We start from the raw sequence: 22,486 nt of genomic DNA, 5'->3' as shown, positions 1-22,486 counted from the left end.
ATGTCAAGTACAGTGAAAATGCCGGACCCGTTGTTTCCCTCAAACCAGTCAAGCAGTGGAGCCCACAGATCCCTGCTAAGATAAGAAAGTTGAAGTGAGCATGGGGACAGGGTGCAGAAAAATGACTCTTGCTCCACCTGCGAACCCAGAAGTACCCAGACTGAGACCGCCTGCAGCCCATCAGTAGTGTCTGGGGCTTTAACAAAAGTGTAGACCAGCACTGCTCTGTATAGCACTTTCTGACTCTCGTTCCCACTCAGTGACCTTTGAGTCCAGCCTAGGAGAGGAGAGTAAGGCCATTTTCAAATTAGTTTTTCTTTTAAAGGCTGTGAACTTTAATGCCAATACGGTATTCTGTCTTCACCTTTGGGTCTTACCGTTCCATTACTTTGATTTACAATGACTGTATTTTTCATTAATGCTTTAAATTTTCTTTACTTCTTATTTGGTTGCATATCCTGGCATCTTTCTTTCCAGTCGTTCCCCCTGTGCCCATGTTGACTGTGTAAAATAGTTGAAATGTATAAAAATATATGAGCAATGAAACAAAAAAATTCAATACCCACGGGTGTTGCACCCAACTTAATAACTAGGTCATTGCATTTTATTGAGACTCTCTGGGTGTTCCTTTCCAATGCATCCATCAGAGGTAACCTAAACACTGTCCTAATTTTGTCAGTCTAATTTTAATGACTACTTTTAATGTCCCCAGAATGCTAATTCCTGTTGTTGTCTACTCCAACACCCAAATGAAGGAAAAATTGAAGACCTAAAAAAAAAAAAATTCAAATGCCAAGTGTCTTGTATTTGACAAAAGGAATGACCAGCCCCGCCTCCTTTCCTAGTCTCCTATTTTGTCCATTGCTCAATTCCTTGGTAATGTTCCACTGTCTACTCTTATCGGCTTGGAATGTGAGCTTTATAAGGGCAGGGAATAGGACTTTTTTTTTTTTTTTTTTAAATTTACCACCAGTATCTAACTGCAGCAGAGTGGAAATTGCAGTAACTTTGGAATCCAAGGTGGCTTGGTTTCTAGGCCTGTCCTAAACCACCTGTGTGGTTTCAGATTGGTCAAAGGAGTTGATGATGTGCAGTGTACTTAGCACTGTGCCTGCCACAAGTAAGCTCCCAGTAAAATGTAATCTCCCTGCTGCTAGCGGGATTTTTGTCTGTTTTCTTTTTCTTTCTTTTTCTTCCTGTTATATTTGCAGTGCTTAAAGTGGTGCCTGGCACACAAGGCATCAATAAATATTTGTCAAATTAATTAATTAATACTCAAGCTATTAACTGCAATTACCTAAGCTACCTGGGTGTCAGTCTGGTGATCAGTAAGTAACATGATTGTACGTTGGGGTGTGAAAGATCCTTTCTACTTCTAAAATTCTTTAATGCAGGATGCCTGGGTGGCTCAGTCATTAAGCGTCTGCTTTGACTCCGGTCGTGATCCCAGGGTTGTGGGATCGAGTCCCACATCAGGCTGCCCGACCTGTGGGAGGCCCGTTCTTCCCTCTTCCTCTCCACCTGCTTGTGTTCCCTCTCCCTCTGTGTCTCCCTCTGTCAAATAAGTAAATAAAATCTTAAAAAAAGAACCAGGAACAAGGAGGTCCTGTAAATGCGTGTTGGCGAAAACAGACGGACTCAGAAAGATGTGTCCCCTGTCTGGAAGACAATGGCTGCACTCAGAGAGCCCATCGGTCTGCACAGGCTCATGTGGGAGCAGACAGCTGGTTTCCTTCATTCTGTTCCCCCCTCCCCTCACCCTCACTCTGCTTAGCTCTTAGCCCTTTGGTTTCCAGTTTTTGTTCCATATGAGGTACCTACCCAAGACTAGGCCCTCCCACACATGTGCCTCTCCCCTTCCCTCCAGCTTGCTGCCAACCTGCTTATGCAATTGTGGGGTGGGAGAGTCTCTACTCCGAGCATTTTGCTTGTGGTAGCTGTGCCTCTCCAGCCCATTATCCAGCCTTCTGGATGATCTTTGGTTGTCATGTCAGTTATATGATGGGACTAAAAGCTCATGAGAGAGAGGGAGAGCAGAGCATGTTTAGCGACTGGGCTGTTACTTGAAACGCAGGACAAATAGGCCACCAGGTCTGTGTGGGATAGACCCCATTAACTGTGCTGTCCTGTTAAGCATAGCCTAAGGGGCCATCCTTATTTGTAGCTTCCAGGGAGGAAAATGTCAACCTTGTTAGTTCTCATTCTCCTTCCTGCCTATCATTTTTGCTTAAAGCCCTTAAAAAAACCCATAACTTTGTTAATTATTTTCTTCTAGGGATTTTAGTCTGTTTTGCTCAGACAAATTGGGACATAACTTAAGTTTTTTTTTTTCCCCTTGTTAAGTTTTGATGAGGAACTCACTGAGATAATTTGGATAGATGCTTGTTATTAATAAAATACTTCAATATAGGCTGCATGTTAAAAATAGGAATGATCTCGTTAAAGTGAGTTCTTATTCAGTCTTGTTAGTGACTCTAGAATAGAATCTGCAGTTTCAAGTGCTCTCCCTCTTGTTCTTTTTATATAATTTAGCTTGTGAGATGGGTAAAATTGAGACAGAAGACCTTTGTTCTGACATTTTGACCTTCTCTTTCTCACTGACCTTATTATTTCATCTTAATTTATCCGTACTTGCCTCAGAAGGAAGCAGACATTGCAGATATTCATAAATGCTTATTTAGAATTTTCAGTGGGTTGTCCAAAAAAAAAAAACCCCACCACAATAAGGGGAATTCTTTGTGGGAAATCGACACTGGTAGGATGGAAAAGGGGAGATAAAGAGTGAGGGGAAAGATTAGGGAAGGCTGTATTGGAGGGAGACAGGTTTCTTTATTCCCAGCAACAAGGAGTGGGCGTGGTAATAGAAAGTAGGGGAAGGAAGTGGTTTATTTTTCTCATAAATACCATCTGTGGGGTGTATAAGAGGAGCATGTTAGCAATATGGGGGGAGAAAGTGAAGCAGCAGGCCCAAGCCCCAGGGCAAAGTCAGATCAGGAGCTCTGAGGGGGAGGAGGCTGGTGGCACATGGGTTGCCCTAGGCTCTTTGAGTTTTTCTTTTATTGGTCACCTTGTACTATGATGCCTATTGTTGGCAACCGTTCTTGTTAGGTCGCTTACCTAATTGGGAGGAATAAGATCTGGGCTTAGAAGAATGAAAAGGGCTGGATATAGTCAAATTGTCCTGTATACTTTCTGTTCCTTGCTGTTTGAGCAGGTTTAATTGGTGATGACGCTTTTCTAAGGGTTTGTTACATTTTTTAGATGTCGCCTTTCGCTTCGCCTCATACATCAATAACTACATGGTGCTGCAGAAGGAGCCTGCCGGGGCAGTGATCTGGGGCTATGGCACATCGGGAGCCACGGTGACAGTGACTCTGTGGCAAGGTCAGGAAACCATCATGAGGAAAGTGACAAGTGTGAAAGGTAAGGAGGCTGGTCCTCTGTTCAGCTTTTGTCCTCTTCTGCCACCTGCTGGATAATCTGGAAATGAATGCTTGGGCTCCAGTTTAGGTTATCGCAGCCATCCACCATCCCTAAGAGCTCAAGTATTTACCATGTGTAGGGCCCTGGGGATACAAAGGAAATCAAGACAAAGTCAAAGCCCCTGCCGTCCACGGTCTCATGGAGTAATGGGAATAGACACCAAGTCATAAATTGCAGCGTGATGAATACTATGGTCAAGGTGTATATAGGGTGTCATGGGATTCAGAAGAGAAACGTCTCACTCAGACTGGATGGTAAGAGACGGTTTCTGCAGGAACTACCGTTTGAACTGAATCATATATGAAGGAGAGGCGGTTCTGGATTCACTGTCTGGCTTCAGGTTCTGACTCTGTAACATTATCACCATAAAACCTCAGGCATGTTATTTAATGTCTCTGCATCACAATTTCCTTATTTTTGAAGTGGGGATAATATTGATATTTAAGGGTGCCTCGGTGACTCAGTCAGTGAAGTGGCTGCCTTTGGCTCAGGTCATGATCCCAGGGTCCTGGGATCAAGTCCCATATCGGGATCCATGCTCAGCAGGGAGTCTGCTTCTCCTTCTCACTCTTCTTCTGTGCTCTCTGTCTCAAATATATATAAATAAGATATTTTTAAAAATGATATTTAGAATTATTGCAAAGATTAAATGAATTTACACATGTAAAGTACTTAGAACAGTGCCAGGCGCACAGGAAGTACTGAATAAATGTTAGCTGCCACTATATTGTTATATTTAGTCGGTCAAATATTTATTGAGTCCCCGTGTGCCAGAGACTGTGCTGGTAGTGGTGATACCATGATCAGCGAGATAGATGTGGTCTTCTTCTTCTTCTTCTTTTTAAAGATTTTATTTATTTATTTGGCAGAGAGAGACACAGCAAGAGAGAGAACGCAAACAGAGTTAGAGGGAGAAGCAGGCTTCCTGCTGAGCGGGGAACCTGATGTGGGGCTCCATCCCAGGACCCCGGGATCATGACTTGAGATGAAGGCAGATGTTTAATGACTGAGCCACCCAGGCACCCCTAGATGTGGTCTTCTAAGGAAGCTTACAGATAGGGGAGGAGAGAGAAAAATAATAAGCAATGACAGGTAAGTGCGTTAGGTGCCACAGTCTAGAAGTGCAGTGTGCTCTGGGGGTACCTAGAGGAAATAACTCACTTAGCCTGAGGTTTATCTTGAAAGATGAGTAGGGCAAACCAGGTAGGGGGAATAGCCTGGACGAAAGCATGGAGGTGTGAGTGAGCACGGGTCCTTGGCGAGATGGCAAACAGGCTGGTTTGCTTGAACGCTGTGGTGTATGACTGCTGGCAGATGAGGGGGAGAAGGTTGGAAATGTAGGAAGGCTTGTCTGTCACTGCTAAGGAGTATATATTCTGGTTTGGATTTTTAGATTTTAAGCAGCAAAATAACTCAGTTGGATTTGTATTTTAGAAAGATGACTCTGGCAGCACGGTGGGAAATGGGTTGGAGATCAGTAAGAGTAGAGGTGGTGAGAACTGGTAGGCAGTTATGAGATTCTGGCAATAGACTGTGAAGGCCTTACCCAAGGTGGTGGCTGCAGGGATGTTCAAGAAGTTGAGAAACAGAAGCTTCCATGAGCAGACAGGTCCTACAAAGGATTCTCTGTCTAGAAGAGATAAAGCCATGTAAGGTAGCATGGGAAGAACATAGCTGGAATTTACTGGAGGCAGGAAGTCACAGTCAGGGCTGGGTCAAGTGGAGATTGGATCAGATCTTGGTTAGAAGTAGCAATATAGCTATGGAGTATTCAAGGTGAGAGGCAGACGGGTAAGGAGGGTACTCTGGGGAGCAGTGGGGTGAAGGTGGGAGTTGGTGGTTTGAGTTGTGAGTTGAATATATGGATAACTGGGAAGCTTATGGAAATCCTTTTGGCCCTTAAAAACAAAGATGGCCGAATCAGTTCTTGTCAATATCCAATTCAGAGTGATCCAGACCCTGGTGCAGGCTCTTTGTAATTAATTTCCATTCAATGAATATTTTTAACTATTATGTACCAGCCGTAGATGCAAGGCGAGTGCTTCTAGTTCTTGGATTTTAAAACTTCTTGAGGTAGGAATGTTATTGGGTAAGACTAAGAGTTAAAAGGGAAGCTTAAGCTGATTGAGAAATTGTTCTCTGTTAGATTTAAATGCTACTGGTGACCTATAGGATAAACTGAAAAGGAATTCAAGAGATGAGCAGTGCTTTCTTTTTGTGTTGTGTCCATCTCAGAAATTAGCAGCACAGAGTATTTATTGAGTGTAATCTCAGTAAATGATGTCGATTTATAAATCCAAAGAACCACTGTAGTTTAAATATAATAAATAGGATATTCTTGGTGCCAATAATTAACATACCAATAAATATTTAGAAGACAGAGGCAACATAGTACTATAATGGTAGATACAGAAGATATATATATATATTTATATGTATATACATATATACATATGTATGTGTATACTTTATATATATTTATTAGGCTCTCCACATTTGCTTGGTACAAAAAAAGGTATTTATTTAATATAGATCCATAAACCTCCTTATAGGGGCATCTTGATCTTTGCCCATATATATAGCATTTCAGATTTTTAAAAATGTTCTTATGCATTATTTTAAGTCTTTTTTCCCCTCATGGCTATTGTAAGACCAATATTGGGAATGGCCAGAGATGGGACATGAGGGTAGGTAGTGACAACAAGGGGGTGAGCCTTTCTTTTCCTTCATGGTGATAGAGAACTTGCTCACTTGTATTGAGTTCAATCCTATAAATATCAACTGAAGGCTTATTGTGTATAAAACCCTGAAACCCTAGAAAATACGAAAAAGAATACAAATTATGCCCATCCTGCAGGAACGCACTCTCTCATGCTTTCCATTCACATTCGGTACTTTAGGTTTAAGTAATGCTTCTGTTGCTTTACTGCAGAGTGATGTGTCATTTGAAGTTAAAATATTCAGCAGCACCCTAAGGGAACCGAGTGATTCATAGACTATTGACGATAATTTCACAGGGAAAGGGGGGCTGTTATTGGTAGCAGTGGGGGTAGATCTCTTTATTAGGCTGTCCACGTTTACTTGGTAAGGAAGAAAGGTATGCATTGTATGTAGATCCATGAACTACCAATAGGGGCATCTCACTCTGTTCTGCACAAGAAGCAAAACAGATAAAGTGTTATTTGGAGTAAAGGACGCAAACATATAGGAAATTTTATAGGGCAGCAAAGAAAATGCTTCTGAAAGGAAACACTACAGGATATATCAGAGGGTTGATTTCTGTCTGAATTTTCATGAGGGCTCTGGGATTTTCAGCTAGACTACCTCAATTTGTCACTCTATCTCTGTTAATATTTACCTTATTACCTATAATCAATCCCTCGGGTACCCGCAACAAAATGGATTTAACAGCATGAAGGTTTTTGTCCAGCAGACTGACACTCAAGCTTTGGGAAAATTAAAAACTTGAGGGAATGATTGGGAATATGGGTCAGGTATGGGCCTATTCAGACCATCTTGTCAAATGATGCTTGATGATTCTTTCAGACATAAGGAATAAAATGAAGGGGGGGAAGCGTGTATCCTCTCACTCTGATGCACATGGGGGGTGCGTGGGGGGTGGTAACATGAGGGTGTGTCTGGATTTGTCATCACGACTGTGGTAAGCAGAGATATTTTCTCTAACTTAGAGAATTCCAAAAAGCTTAAACCCCTTAGAGAAGCAAAAAGCTCCCAGTTGCAGTGTTAGCATGCATGCTCCTTTTCTATGCTACATAATAAAGAAACTACCACAAACTTAGGTGCTTACGAGAACATATATTTATTATGACCCAGTTTCTAGCGATCTGGACGCCTGGGCCATCACTCAGCTGGGTTCTCTGCTCAGGGTCTCACAAGACTGAAATCAAGTGTTGGCTGGGCTGTGTTCTCGTCTGGAAGCTTGACTAGGGAATGATGCCCCGCTCTTGTAGATTGCAGGCAGATTCATTTCCTTATGCCGACAGCATTCGTGGAAGCAATTCTGTGGCTCCAAGTCTCCGATCTTGAGACCTTCTTTATTTTATTTTATTTTTTTAAAGATTTTGTTTATTTATTTAACAGACAGAGATCACAGGTAGGCAGAGAGGCAGGCAGAGAGAGAGAGGGAAGCAGGCTCCCTGTTGAGCAGAGAGCCCCATTCGGGGCTCGATCCCAGGGCCCTGGGATCATGACCCAAACTGAAGGCAGAGGCTTACCCCGCTGAGCCACCCAGGCGCCCCAAGACCTTCTTTATTTTAAAGGGCTCACCTTATTAGGTCGGGGCCCACCCAAGGATTTCTCCCTTTTCATTAACTTAAAGTCCGCTGATTAGGGACTTTAATTCCATTGGCAAAACTCCTTTATCTTTAACCAAGTCATCACGAGAATGACATCTCCTCCCCCATGCCATTTTCTGTTGGTTAGAAGCAAATCACAGATTCTGCCTGTATTTGAAGGGGAGGGGACTACATAAGGGTGTGACTTATGGGGGGTCACTGTGTCTGCCGTAGTGTGCTATCATTTAAACAACTTGCATAAACAGTTTTATTGCTAGAAAAATACTCAAGCTTTTTTTTTTCTTTTTACATTCATATTTGGTGGTGGTGGAGGTGAACTTTATACAGAATAAATGTAGGTTGTCAAGGGGCATTTTGGGCACTGAGATCTCCCAGTCACTTCCACAAATCACTGAGCTGATTTGCGGCTGGTGAAGTGCCAGGGTTTCTGTGGGAAGAAGCAAATAAGGCTGCTTCTTCCAGCTCTAGGCTTTCCTTTTGGGAAGGGAACGGTCATGGATAATTTTCCCTTTTCTCTTGGCATCTGAGATTTGGCACAATAACCCGAAAACTAATTACCATCTGATGTGAATAGCAAAAGGGAAGAAAGCATGAAAGCACTTTATGACTAATCATGTCTTTAGACAAATTCCTTTAATTTTTTTTTCCCTTTGATGATTTGTTCTTCCGATTTTTGAGGTGGGGGTTGGTCAGGGAGTTGGAATGAAAAAAAAAAAAAAAAGAGTTCTTTACCTAAGCCCTTGTCCCGGTATGTAGAGAAGTAGGAAGAGAAGAGGGACAGGAAGAAATAGGCCACGAGATACGCTCACCATTGGACACGGAAACACAAAGCCCTAATTGGTTTGCGTGGTCAGCGCTGGCCTTTACTCTCTGTGGGTTACCTGATGGCAAGCCTGGCACACGGTAAGCACTCAAAGACACTTTATAATGAGGGAAGGACATGAATCTTCTCCCATGGGAGAAGAAAGAATGGGAGGAAGCAGAAATTTGAATGCAACAAAAATGAGAATGTACAGAAACCTGGGCCTGGATTGCTAAGTGAGGTGGTAAGATGGCAGGTGATGAGGGCCCAGAAGAAGGAACCAGAGCCGCTGTTGCTCGGAAAGCCCATCAGGATCAGCGGAAAGCCAGCTGGGGGGTGAACTTCCCACTCTTGTTAGCGACTCAGTTGTATTGTTTGGCTTCAACCTCATGGATGTGGTGGGTCAACACAGTTTCTAAATACTCTAAGTGGATTTCATCATCCTGTGGTGAGCTCCGCTTTATCCAGCCGTTCTCTGTGGGAAACGGGGTGACTTTTGCCTTTGTCATTCTACCCTTGCCTTTAGTCTAAGAAGCAGCCTTCGCAGGGGTTGCCCTCCTTTGTGTGTACTTAACCAGGGAGGGAATCTTTGTTGTTTTAACCGAATTGTTTCTGAGTTAGTTTGACCCCTAGTCAGCTCTCTGCAGTGGGTCTGGTGTCTCCTGCGTTCCCAGCCAGGCAGCTTCACTTAACCCTCATTATTGTGTCAGAGTTTATTTATTTATTTTTATCAAGTGGGAGAGGGAAACCGCTTGAAACTGAGAGAACTTGAGGAGCAGGGCAGAGGCAGTTCTCCAGGGTCTGTGAGGGAGCTGAGAGCTTTCCTCAGGAGAGCAGTGCTTGGGGATAAGCGTCAGGCCTGCATCCCTAGTCCTCTTCAGAATATTTAGGTTCTAGAAGGAGCTCATCCTCCTGCTGTCGTAGGCCGATGTTGCCATCTCTTGTCCAAACGTCTCCCCTTGCTCTTATTTTTCTTCTTGTTGCTGGGCAGCAAAACGTTTTGTTCCAGAGGGCCCAGTGAAGACCATTTTGTTCACCAGCCATACTGGTGTGACATACTGTGTGACTGAGGCAAAGTGTAAATATCTAGTAAGCAACAGTGAGTAGAAGTAGATTGTTTAGTAGTAAAGAGCTAAAAAATCGTCCTGCCTAAGTTTTTTGACCTCCTCATCAGTAAATGAGTAACGTTGGTGGCAGAAGGACAGAGCTTCGGGAAGATATGTCCGTGCAAGAAGCCTGGAAAGACCTTGGCAAGCCTGTTGTTGGGACAGATTGGCGTGTCTGTCTGCTCAGAAGCATGAGCCATACGGCACATATCACACCTGTGCGACACAATCTGCACTAGCTGCCCACTGTTTCCAAAACAGTGATTTTTCCGCTTTAGGTGAATTATACATTTAATATGTTGCTGTCTGGCTACTGGTGGTGTAAAAACAATAGTGAACATTTGGACCTGGCTTTAACTGACCTCCAAGAGACGGGAGAAGCAATCTCAGTCAGTTTTACTTTTGAGAGGAACACGCGTGTACCCTTTTGCTGGTGCCTTGGGCCTTTTCGACACTTTCCCCAAGACTGAGCAATCCTGTATGGCCCAAGCTGTTACTCATCTCCTGTCGTGCATCTGGACCCCTCATGCTCCTGCATAGCTTTTGCTGATTTGGAAGAACCTAGCACCGTGTCTAGCACACAGTAGGCACCTGGATAGTATTTTTTCATTATTATTTTTTTTACAGGTTGCTGTGATGACTTCAGGCTGCTCCATTTCCAGTTCTTACCATTGTTTCCCTTTGAACTAACATTGATCTGATGGGCATGGATTAGAAATGATTTTGTATTCTTTGGCATTGTGCCAATAATATTTATTTTAAAATGATCACTTCTCTATGTTCTTTATTTTTCTCACTCACATTTCTTCAACTTTATGCATGTTGTTTGGTTCTCCGAGGCATAATTTTGCCATTTTGAAGATATTTTCCTTAAGTTTCCGAGTATGATGTTGGCAGTGGTGGTAGTATGAGTGGGTGAGAGGTAGGAAGGTGGTAGGGGGGTGGTTCTTAAGGAATATGCTATGCATTTCTGAAATAGGGTCTTGGATAGCTTTTTCATCTTCCTAATTGAGTCCGAAAACCTTGTGTCTGGTAAATAACTCTGAAAATAATTAATTGGGCACGTCTGAATAGCTTCTTCATAGAGATTAATTTGTATTCTCCTACCGTTTCCTTGTATGTCACTCTCTCTGCTCACCTGTGAGTCTGGAGAACCCAGACCCAACGGTAGTGTTAATCCTTGGATGCAACATGGGGCGTGGGTCGGGGAGCTATGACAAGGATGATACCATCAAGTAAGGGGAAAGTTCCAGATTGTAAATGATTTTCTCTAACCTGTGTTCATTTTTGATTATATAATACAGACTAGTTTGGGGCACTGTAAATCCATTAGATTACAATTCTATTAATATTGGCAGTTGGATGAGAGTTTCTATTTAATGTTTTTTTTTTAAATTAAACTCCCTAAATTTTAATCTCAGTATGTTTTTGTCTGTTCTCACTTAGGATTATAACCGAGTGAGTTATTTTTCCTGTAAATGCTTCAGTTACAAGGAAGGAGGGACTGGTACAGATTAAGGATAGAAATGCCACTGGTTTTGTTATTTCTATTTGCTTGTGTGAAATTTGGCCAATCTTCCTATCTTTGAATTCAGCTCATCACAATGTCTGGGTTTAGCCACAAATGAGTGTGACGCATGGCAGGACTGGACTTTAATTTCATTTTAATTGATTGATTAATTCCTTGGAGCCTCTTAATGCTTTCAGGACACTCTAACAGCTGGGTGGTGGTTCTGGATCCTGTGAAGCCTGGGGGACCTTACGAGATGGTGGCACAACAGACTTTTGGGAGAACGAACAGCACGCTGAGAGTTCATGATGTCCTGTTTGGAGATGTCTGGCTTTGCAGTGGGCAGAGTAACATGCAGATGACAGTTTCACAGGTAATTTTCAGAAGTTCAGTGTTAATAATGTTGATGATGATGAAGAAGAAGAAAAAAGAAGGAGGAAGGAGGAGGTAGAAACCTTCTTTTTTACCAGAGGCCAAAATCTGTTCTAAGTGTTTGGAATGTAATAATTTGATTTAATGACTTGATGAGGTGAAGATCATTCATTTCCTAGATGGGGACACTGGCCAGGGAGGTTAAAATGACCTGCTTAAGGTCAGCAGTTAATAATAGAGCCAGGTGACTCCAGAGCCTTTCTTAATCACGCCTGGTGCACTGCAAGGGTGTGGGGCACTCTTTCCTCCCTGAGCTAAAGGCAGAAGCTGGAGTATCTCATGGTCAGAGAGATTTCATATCAAATTGAAGACAAAGTAGATTACTCTTCTTCTTGATAGGTTTTAGAAGATGAGCTTCTGGAGAGAGCCTAGGAAATCAAAACAATTAGATTTTGTTTTAAGCTATGCATCTAGTAGAATACACGTCTTTTGTTGTCATGGAGATTTAACAAATTGAGACCAAATGTTGGCTTTGCCTTTCATCAGTTGTATGACTTGGAGCAAATTACTGTATTTCTGAGACTTTGTTTTCAAAATGTACTTTTTATTTTTATTTTTATTTTTTTAAAGATTTTATTTATTTATTTGACAGACAGAGAGTACAAGTAGGCAGAGAGTACAAATAGGCAAATCAACTATTTGATTTGCAAATAGTTTCCCACTCTGTAGGCAGAGAGAGAGGAAGGGAAGCAGTCTCCCCGCTGAGCAGAGAGCCCAATGTGGGACTTGATCCCAGAACCCTGAGATCATGACCTGAGCCGAAGGCAGCGCCTTAACCCACTGAGCCACCCAGTCGCCCTCAAAATGTACTTTTTAAAACAATCATTGTTAAAATGAATATAACATCATATTTATCATTTTAACCATTGCCAAGTGTACAACTCTGGGGCATTAAACATATTCACGGTCCTGTGAGTACCTATCACTAGTATCTGTACTCAAGATTTTTCATCATCCCTGTTGTAAACTCTGTACCCATTAAACAAGAACTCCTTTTCTCTCCCTCTTCCAGCCCCTGGTAACCTCTGTTCTGCTTTCTTCCTATGAATTTGCCTGTTCTTGTACCTCAGTTTTCAGTGTATAAGTCTCTTACCTCCTTGGCTAGATTTATTCCCAAGTATTAAATTCATTCGTTCTTTAGTTCATTCATTCCTTCATTCATTCATGCATTCATTTTCTGCCTAGAAACCATCTTCCTTTCTTTTTCTTCTTTTTTAGATGCTGTTGTAAATGGAATCATGCAATCTTTGTCCTTCTATGTCTCACTCATTTTACTAAGTATAATGTTTTCAAGGTCTATCCGTGTTGTAGCATATATCAAAATTTTGCCCTTTTTTATGACGCATTTTGTTTATGCATTCTTCTGTTGGTGGATGCTTGGGGGTTTCTGTCTTTTGGCTGTTGTGAATGATGCTGCTAGGAGCATCGCTTTACAGATATCTGTTCAAGTTCCTGCTTTCAGTTTTTTTGGATATATACCTATGAGGGAAATTGCTGGATCATCTGTTAGTTCTATGTTTAACTTTTGAGGAACCACCAAACCATTCTTCCACAGTGCCTGTACTATTTTATGTTCCTACTAGGAATCTGCAAAGGTTTCAATTTCTTTAACACATGTTACTTTCTAGTTTTTTGTTAGTTAAAAAAATTTTTTTATTATAGCCATGCTAGTAGATATGATTGTAGTTTTGATTTGCTTTTCCCTAATGATTTAATGATGTTGAGTGTTATTTCATGTACTTATTGGCCATTTATATATTTTCTTGGGGAACTAAGTTCTTTTTATTTATTTTTAAAAGAATTTTATTATTTTTTGTTACATTATCTTAGTCACCATACAGTACATCATTAGTTTTTGATGTAGTGTTCCATGATTCGTTGTTTGCATATAACACCCAGTGTGCCATGCAATATGTACCTTCCTTAATCTTTGTCCATTTTTCAATTGGGGTGTTTGTTGTTGAGTTGTAGGAATTATTTATATATTCTAGATATTAATCCCTTTTCAGATATTTGATTTGCAAATAGTTTCCCACTCTGTAGGTTGTCATTTCACATTCTTGAGAGTATCCTTTGATACACAAAATTTCTTAATTTTGTTGAAGTCTAGTTCATTTATTAATGTTTTGTTGTCTATGCTTTCGGTGTCATACTGATGAAATTGTTGCCAAATACAAAGGTTTTCCCCAGTGTTGTCCTCTAAGAATTCTATAGTTTTACCATAAATCCATTTTTTGGATTATTTGATCCATTTTGGGGGGTCAGTTTTTATTGGGTGAAGGTATAAGGTGAAGGTCTAACTTCATCCTTTTGCAAGTGGATATCCGGTTCTCCCAGCATCATTTGTTGAGGACTAGCCTTTTGCTATCATACTCTTGGAATTCCAATTGGCCATATATGTGTGTTTATTTCTGGGCTTCCTCTTTTATTTCCATTGGTCTATATGTCTCTGCTTATCCTCATACCATACTGTTTATATACTTCTACAAAGGTTTCAAAGTTGTGAAGTATAAGTCTTCCAACTTTATTCTTCTTTTTCAAGATTGCTTTTTGCTAGTCATGGTTCCTTGCAATTCCATATGAATATGAGGATATACTTTTCCATTTCTGCAAAAAAAGGCTACTGTAATTTTGATAGATACTGTGTTGAATCTATAGATTGCTTTGGGTAATATTGACATTTTAATGGGGTTAAGCCTACTTGATATGAAGGGATGTTTTCCCATTAATTTACATCTTTATTTTTTTTCAGCAGCATTTTACAGTTTTCAATGTACACATTTCTTACCTCCTTTGCTAGCTTTATTCCTAAGTAATTATTTTTGATACTATTATAAATTAATTTTCTCATAAGACTGCTCATTGCTGGTATATAGAAACAAGTGAGTTTTGCATGTTGGTCTTGTACCCTGAAACTTAGCATATCATCTGTGAATAGAGATAGTTATACCTATTTGGATGCCTTTTATTTCTTTTTTCTTTTCTAATAGCTCTGGCTAGAACTTTTAGTGTGATATTGAGTAATAGTGGTGAAAACAGACATCCTTTTCTTGTCCTGGTTTTAGGGAGAAAGCTTTCACTCTTTCACCACTGAGTGTGATCTTACTTGTGGGTTTTTCATAAGTGCCTTTTATCATGTTGAGGAAATTTCTCTCTATTTCTAGTTGTCTGAATTTTTTTTTTTAAATCATGAAAGTATGTTGAATTTTGTTAAATGTCTGGGACTTAGTTTTCATGACTGTACTGACCTAATTTACAAAGATTAAATTATTGTGTTTGTTTCTAAAAGGTCTTTATAAATTGAAAACTGCTGTCTAAAAGTAAGATGTCACTATGTTTTTAAACTTTTTATTATAAAACATTTCAAGCACACACAAAAATTAAGAGACTTATACACACCTATATACCCATCACTTAGATTGACAGTTGTGAATATTTTGTCATATTTGGTTTATGTGTGTGTGTGTGTGTGTGTGTGTGTGTGTGAGAACTATCTCAAGGTAAGCTGAAGACATCCTGATACTTCACTTGGGTATCATATATGAAATTAATATATATTCGTATGTCAAATTAATATGTTTAGATGTGTTTTTTCTTTACACAGAAAGGAGAGATAATAGGCCAGTGATGATTATTTTTGCTCAGTTTTTTCATAGCCTAGGATTTCTTTCGTTGGCATCAATTCTTCTTTCTCTCTTTCAGTCGTGGTCTTTGAAGAGTAACTGTTCTTAAATATTGAGACCTCATATTTTTTCTCCTCCCTTATTATATAACTATATAGAGCTTCACTGCTAGAATATTGGGTGGAAGAGCACTGGTAGGCTCCCAAGGAGGGATGGGGCACATAGAGTACATGGAGAATCAAGTGGGACAGAGCAAGGGAATTCTGATTTGCCAATGTCAGTCAGTGATGAAATTCACTTTGAAGGTTCATGTCTTCATTGCTCTTAGAGAATAGGGCCCCTCCTCTGATTGAGTGAGGTTTCTTAAGTAAAGCTGGATAGAAAGGACACTGGAAAAAGTTGCCAAGGGAAGCATGCCTCGTACTTTGGTATTCTAGCAAGACAGTAGTGGTAGCACAAAGCCTTGGTGCTCTATGTCTTTAGCACTCAGCTTCCTTTTTAAAATCTGCTCTACTTTCCAAATGAAAGCCCAAAACTATCTAGAATGAGGAGGTTGGATTTTGGGATAGGGTGTGATAGGTTTAGTGCTTTGGGCCTCCGAATTGTCATGGCTTCATTGGTTTGGTGGAAGCTATCTGACTTAAAAATAAAGTAAGGGAGGGGCGCCTCGGTGGCTCAGTGAGTTAAAGCCTCTACCTTCAGCTGAGATCAGGATCCCAGGGTCCTGTGATCGGGCCCCGCATCGGCCCCCGCATCGGCCCCCGCATCGGCCCCCGCATTGGGCTCTCTGCTCAGCGGGAAGCCTGCTTCCCCCTCTCTTGCGCCTGCCTCTCTGCCTACTGGTGATCTCTGTCTGTCAAATAAATAAATAAAATCTTTTAAAAAAAAGAAAGTAAGGGAGACTGTTGTGGTTTCATTTCAATTGGAATCAGGGCTGAATAGTGTATTAGCAAGTTCATAGATAATATTGAAACTAATCCGCTTAAAGTATTGCTGAAAGAGGAGTAAAGATTTTTCTGTGCAGTATCAGAACTTAAGAGAAATTACTCTGACTTAAGTTCTTTGACACATTTGAAACTGGGATTGATTTTCTTTGCTTATCTGTATGTTCTTATTTTTCTATAATGAGCATGAAATAACTAATTTTTAAAAGAAAGCTGTAAGAACGGAAATTGATACTGACTTAACTAATCTCTTAAATATTTATCGAATGCACTATTTACAATGAAGAGTCATATTATATACAAGGAATCTTAGGAATAAATTCTTTAATTTGCATCATGGGTTGGCACAGATATGTTCTGCGTACTTTGATTTATTTCCTTTAATCGGCTAAGAACTTGAAAACCTTATTGTCTTCCCAGGTCTTCCTAAAACTTAATTTCTTCTTAAGTTGATTTTTATTTTCCTGCCTTTCTCTCATTACCTACTTCTCCATTTTTGAGAAATACTTAAATTTGAGATTAAAAAATCTCTATGATGACACTGTGATCTCAGTTCATTTATCTTAAAAGAAAATTATAAAATTGGGTCCTTTCACATACTTTGATTTCTTGTTTTGCTTCTGTTTCTTCTACCCATGATTGCTTTTTTTTCTTTTTCATTTGTTAACCAATCACTAAATAGTGCTACTAAAAAGGTTCTACTCTGGACATATCTACTTCATTTTTTATTAGTTTTGTAATTCAGAATCTAAATTCTTGCATTTATGTCTTCATAACTGATATCTTATTTACTCTTGCTTCCTGCCCTCTTAAATATATGGATACCTTTGAGTTTAAATGTTTATTAAGGTGAATTTTAACGGGGCTCCCTTTCAGCACTAGTGAGTGGAAGCAAAATTGAAGTTTTATATCTTAAGAGAAAGCATGGTTTTGTATAACTCCCTAAGGAAAACAGTACTTTCCTTAATGTTTTAATTGTAGTTCCCTGTTTGCACAGAAAGTCATGGACCAGATGTATTTGTATCTATACAGTCAGGTTCCCAATAGCAGTCTATGCCAGGGGATCTCATCCCATTTTCTGTCAAGCTGAATGAGATTTTGATATTGTTAAGAGTGAACACATTCTCTCTGCCTAGAATTTACTCTTATGCATCTTCTGTATTAGACCAAGGCTACAAGCTCTGGCATATAGGAAGACAGAAAAAAGATTCCCTCTGACACAGCCAAGAGTTAATTTTTAAAAAAATTTTTTTTGCTTTAAATCATACGCTTAGTTTGCAAGACAATATTTTAGGTGCTGACAGTATCCAAACCAAATTCTCCAGTTTCTTAACACTGTGTAAAACTTTATTTTTTTGATCAAAAGAGTGCTTTATATGACTCCTTCTTTATCCCTTTTCCTCCTTTTCGTTTAAAGACTACCGACACGAACACACACACAAACACACGTACACGTATACATACACACATGTACACACAGTGTCTATCTCTTCTTTTTGCTCCCCTCCACGTGACTTTTCTGAGGAGGTAAGATTTCTACTATAACCTACCACTCTTCACATTCAAATGAAGGCAATGGCAGATTGTATGCCCATCTTGTTGTTAGGGTAAAGTAGAATTTTAAGATTGAGTGTTATTTATAACACTGAGTGAGATGTGTATAAATGGAGAAGAGTCTAAATGTTCATCTGTCGCCTCCTAAGTCAGGGTAGGTCTTAAGACTTGGATATTTCTAGTTAGGCTCAGAAGAAGATGGCCACTGTTAGACAGGAAACCCAGTTTTCAATATCCAGACATTCCTACCTTACACGTGGAGAAGTCAAAATCCAGAAGAAAAGGGTTGGTACCATATTACAATGAAAGATTCATGGGAATGATGATGGCTGGCTTATTTATAGTAATTCCCTCAACTTTAAACCTGCTCTATGATACTGTGGTAGAAGGGACTATAACTTACAGAATCCAAAGCTTTTTTAAGTAAAGTTCACCCTTGTCCCCTGTGCGCGCGCGCACACACACACACACACACACACACACACATATTCTTACACATGTGCCTTGCTTCCTCATGCAGACCCCATGCCAAGATTCTCTGAGGAAATAGATTCTTGACGTTTCTTCATTAATTCAAGAATGTGGCATAAAGGTTACAAAATGAACACCGGGGAGCAGCTGCTTTGATGGTGAACTGCAGGTCCCTTGAGAGCCAATGGTTTTCCCTCTCAGCCAAGGCAGCCTTAATGACTTCAAATACCTTGGTATTCATTTACATCCTCATTTAAATACTTGGTAGAAAAATAATTACACTGAGGTGTTTGATGAGATGAGATTTGATCTCAGCAGATGGAGGAAGGCTTCCCCTTTCATCAGCAGGGAAACCAAGTGTCATTTAAATGAAAATCTTCCTGAAATCTCTTTATTCCTAAATTTGCTGCCAATATCCCTGAGGAAATGCTTCCATCAAGAAGGCTTGGTGATATTGGGAAAGGGTACCAATTTCAGAAGTAATTGCCATCAGGTAGAGCAAGAATTTCCCCCACCCCCCTGACCCCCATTTTTAACACTTGCTGTGGCTTTCAAGTTTTGGCTTGAGATAGGACACCAATGTGAGTTTGAAAATGGAAGTTTTCCCCAGCGGGGGGGTTGGGGACCAGTACCATGTGCTTCGTAATGTGGAGGGTGCCAGCCGCCCAACTCTGGTGGCCTTGTGCTGCTCTGCAGGGCTCGCAGCGGTCTACACGACAAGTAGCTGGTTCGCCCATACCACCTCCCCGCGTTGGCATCTCCCTGTGAGGAGGCACTTGAGTTCCCAGTGCGGAAGCTGGTGTGGGTGGAGGGAAGGGAGGCAGTTTCGTCCCCTGTTCCCATGGCAGCGACGTATGATCCTCCGCGCTGAGAGCGGAGCTGATTTCAAGGGAGGTGACTTTTTACAGGTACTTGCTGCCGAAAAATACTTTTCCTGCCAGAATAGACCGAGAGCACTTGAGCCTGTTTTCACTCTTTACTGTTTACTTTACAGTACGCTTGCCAGGCAGGACTCGGAACAAACAGGGCTGGATTTCCTATGGAATTTTCCCGCCACCATCTGTCATCTCTGTCCTGCTAGCGACGACCACCAGTCACTCTGTCCGGCTAGAGCGGCTGTCACCCAGTGGGCATTTCAGGCTGTGGCTCCCTGGGAGACCCCGAGAGACACTTCACTTGCAGCTGGCCCTCTTATTGGCCACAGCAGGCTCCATAGCAAGTCAAAAGGCAGTTCAGGGGGCAGCCTATTTCAATGAAGTGCCCTGTGGGGGCACACTGGCTGCTCGGCGGCAGTTTCTCTCACGCTGTGGGCTGGAGGGCCAGCTGTATTCTCCGTGGTGGGTGGGAGGGAGAGGGAGCCAGCTGCACACTCTGTGGCCAGCGGCCAATGGAAAGTCTCCCAGCCTCCTGTGCCTCTCGCTGTGGCGGTCCTGTCAGCTGGAGCTCTTGTTCCCGGAGGCCAACAACGAGGCCAATGATAACTGGGCTTCCTGATGCTCCTTTTAGCCCTTTGTTTTGGTAAAACCAGACTAGTCTAGGGGGATAGTTTCTTGCCAGAGAGAAGGCAAGAAAAAAAACCCCACATAGATAATAAACCAAAACAATATATTTATAATATGTTCTTTGTAAATTAAATTTTAAAAACCTAACTAGAAAATCAGGATGGAAGGAAATAGCACTTTTGTGGAAGCTCACAGAGGAATGACTAACAAAGAAGCTCCTCTGTAGAGCGTGTTCTCATCCAGAAAATCTCCAAGCCATTCTCGTCATACTCTTGGCAACTGGGAAGGTTTCATAAAGGGATTTGGGGAAAAGTGATGTCTTTGGATGGACACTTTTCTTTGTCTGGTTCCTTGGGACTACGCTTCACATTCGCACCAAACACCACCTTTCTCAAAGGTGCCTGCTCTGCCTCCTCCTGTGCTTTTCTTGGGTGATTTGCCATGATGAGATGAGAATATAAGCATTTGAAACGTTTCAGTGTGTTTCAGTACTTTTACAGTCATTTCTCAGGTGTGTTCCTTTAAAAACACTTCTTTTAGGTGCTGTGGATTATGAACTCTACCTCCTCCTGGTCTTTTGGGCTCCATTTTGAAAAGAATTTGATGCTATGGTTTTATGGTATGAGATACCTTTTCTGAATAGAAGTATTTTATTCTTATTGTATATTTTTATATTATATGGTGTAATTGATAGTTGACCTTCTTCAGCCTAAATCTCATCTAATTCAGCCTTGCTCGCTGAGATCTCAAATTTCACTGTGTTCCTCTTTTCTTTGGGTACATGATTCATCATGGTCTCTGTTCATCAAGGTGGCTCAAAGTGACTCAGACTAGCTCATCACTGGTTTTGGTGACTTATTTGATCAGTCTTGGTATATGAAGGCTTAGAAGGAGCTCTGAGGGTTGGCAGTGTTTACTTAGAGGTAGTAGGATAGTTGATCACCCAGTAGGTAGGTGTAAGAAATGACATTCCTGTTTCTTTTCTAGATATTCAATGCCACAAGAGAACTGGCCAACACTGTGGCCTATCAGTCTGTCCGCATCTTCTCCGTGTCACTTATTCAGGCAGAGCAGGAGCTGGAGGACCTTGCTCAGGTTGACCTGCAGTGGGCGAAGCCCTCCTCAGGTAAGGGATGCTGGAACATGTGCCAGCGCCTACATAATGGGTCCGTGCCCTAGGTGGAGTCTGTAATCCTGGGTTCGCTTCTGATCTATTTATTGTGATTCAACCATCCCTTTACTCATTTCTGTTGACTTTCCACCCAATTTCTGATGGTAGCCATTTCATGTTTCCTCGCAAGATTCCACCAGTGACTCTCCCTCCTTGCTCTGAGCAGATGACGCTTCCTTGAGCTTCGCTGAACACACTGAGGCCTTTCAGCATGAGCTCTGTAAGCAGTTCTCCCCACTGCCTCAATGTTCTTCTCCTTTTTTCTCCCTTCCTTTGTTTCTGTGTCTGAACACAATGGGCTGGTATCCTTTTAGGGTTGCCTCTGATGCAGGCACTCACCTCCTCCATAGCCTTCTTTTACCCTTCGAGCTCTGGTCTTCCATGCCCTTGTCCATTTAGCACAGAATCCTTATTTCCTGCCTGTTCTGTATCGGGCTTTGTGCTGGGCCTCAAGGATACAGCAGTGAGCAGGGCAGAAACAGGCCCTGCTCTCAGATTTAGCCTTTCTTTTATTCTGACAAAACAAAGGAAAACTGAACATCATAAACATCCTTCTCATGATGCCTCACCTCTCTCCTTTGCTTTATTAAGCTTTTCTAGAACATTTTTTGTTCTCATTCTTTTGACTGCCTTTCCTTGTGTTCATTCTTTGTAATTTGGCTTCTGCTTCCACCTCAACAATGGGCTCACCTCAAGGCTAGCACTGTTCTTCCAGTTATGCTCTCTGGACACCCTAGCATTTGACACTGCTGACCACTGCTTTTAGAAACTCCACATTCTAGGGGCGCCTGGGTGGCTCAGTTGACTGAACATCTGACTCTTGATTTTGGCTCCCGTCACGATCTCAGTATCCTGGGATGGAGTCCTGTGTTGTCCTCTGTGCTCAGTGGGAGTCTGCTTGGGATTCTCTTTCTCACTCTTACCCTCCCCACCAAACAAACAAATAAATAAATAATAAATTAAAAAAAATAAATAAATTAAAAAAAAGAAACTGCACATTCTTCACTTGCATGATGTCTCCTCCTCTTCCTAGTTTCCCCCTCTGACTTCTCCCTCTCTCTCTCTCTTTCTTCCATCCCTTCCTCCAAATGTCCCTTGTGCTTTTTCTCATCTCTTTTCTTTTTTGTCTGTACCTGCTTTACTTTGGTAACCTCTGCTCCCACATGTTCTTCTTTTTTTAAATTCAATTAATTAACATATAGAGGATTGTTAGTTTTAGAAGTAGAGTTCAGTGATTCATCAGTTGCATAGAACACCCAGTGCTCCTGACGTCACGTGTCCTCCTGAATGTCCATCATCCAGTAACCTCATCCCTCATCCCTCCCCCCAGCAACCCTCAGTTTGTTTCCTGTGATTCAGACTCTCTTATGAATTGTCTCACTCTCTGATTTCATCCTGTTTCACTTTTCCCTCCCTTCCCCTAGGCTTCTCTGTTTCTTAAATTCCACGTATGAATGAGAACATATGATAATTGTCTTTCTCTGATTGACTTATTTTGCTTAGCGTAATACCCTCTAGTTCCGACCACATCGTTGCAAATGGCAAGATTTTGGTTTTTTGATGGCTGAGTAA

The 22,486-nt window shown here is 41.3% G+C and overlaps 1 protein-coding gene across 1 annotated transcript in view; it reads left to right on the top strand.

Moving 5' to 3' along the window:
- SIAE (sialic acid acetylesterase) overlaps positions 1-22,486 on the top strand; it is a 38,559-nt gene that overhangs the window by 924 nt on the left and 15,149 nt on the right. Inside the window, exons 2-4 of the mRNA XM_082749011.1 lie at positions 3,262-3,423; positions 11,415-11,590; positions 20,731-20,869. Of these exons, the coding sequence (XP_082605137.1) occupies positions 3,262-3,423; positions 11,415-11,590; positions 20,731-20,869 (477 nt within the window). The remainder of the gene's footprint in view (positions 1-3,261; positions 3,424-11,414; positions 11,591-20,730; positions 20,870-22,486) is intronic.

The sequence above is a fragment of the Mustela nivalis genome (assembly GCF_964662115.1).
Source record: "Mustela nivalis genome assembly, chromosome: 9".
In the NCBI taxonomy this organism is placed as follows: Eukaryota; Metazoa; Chordata; class Mammalia; order Carnivora; family Mustelidae; genus Mustela; species Mustela nivalis.
Note: the sequence above shows the minus strand (reverse complement) of the source record. Positions and strands in the feature narration are given on the sequence as shown.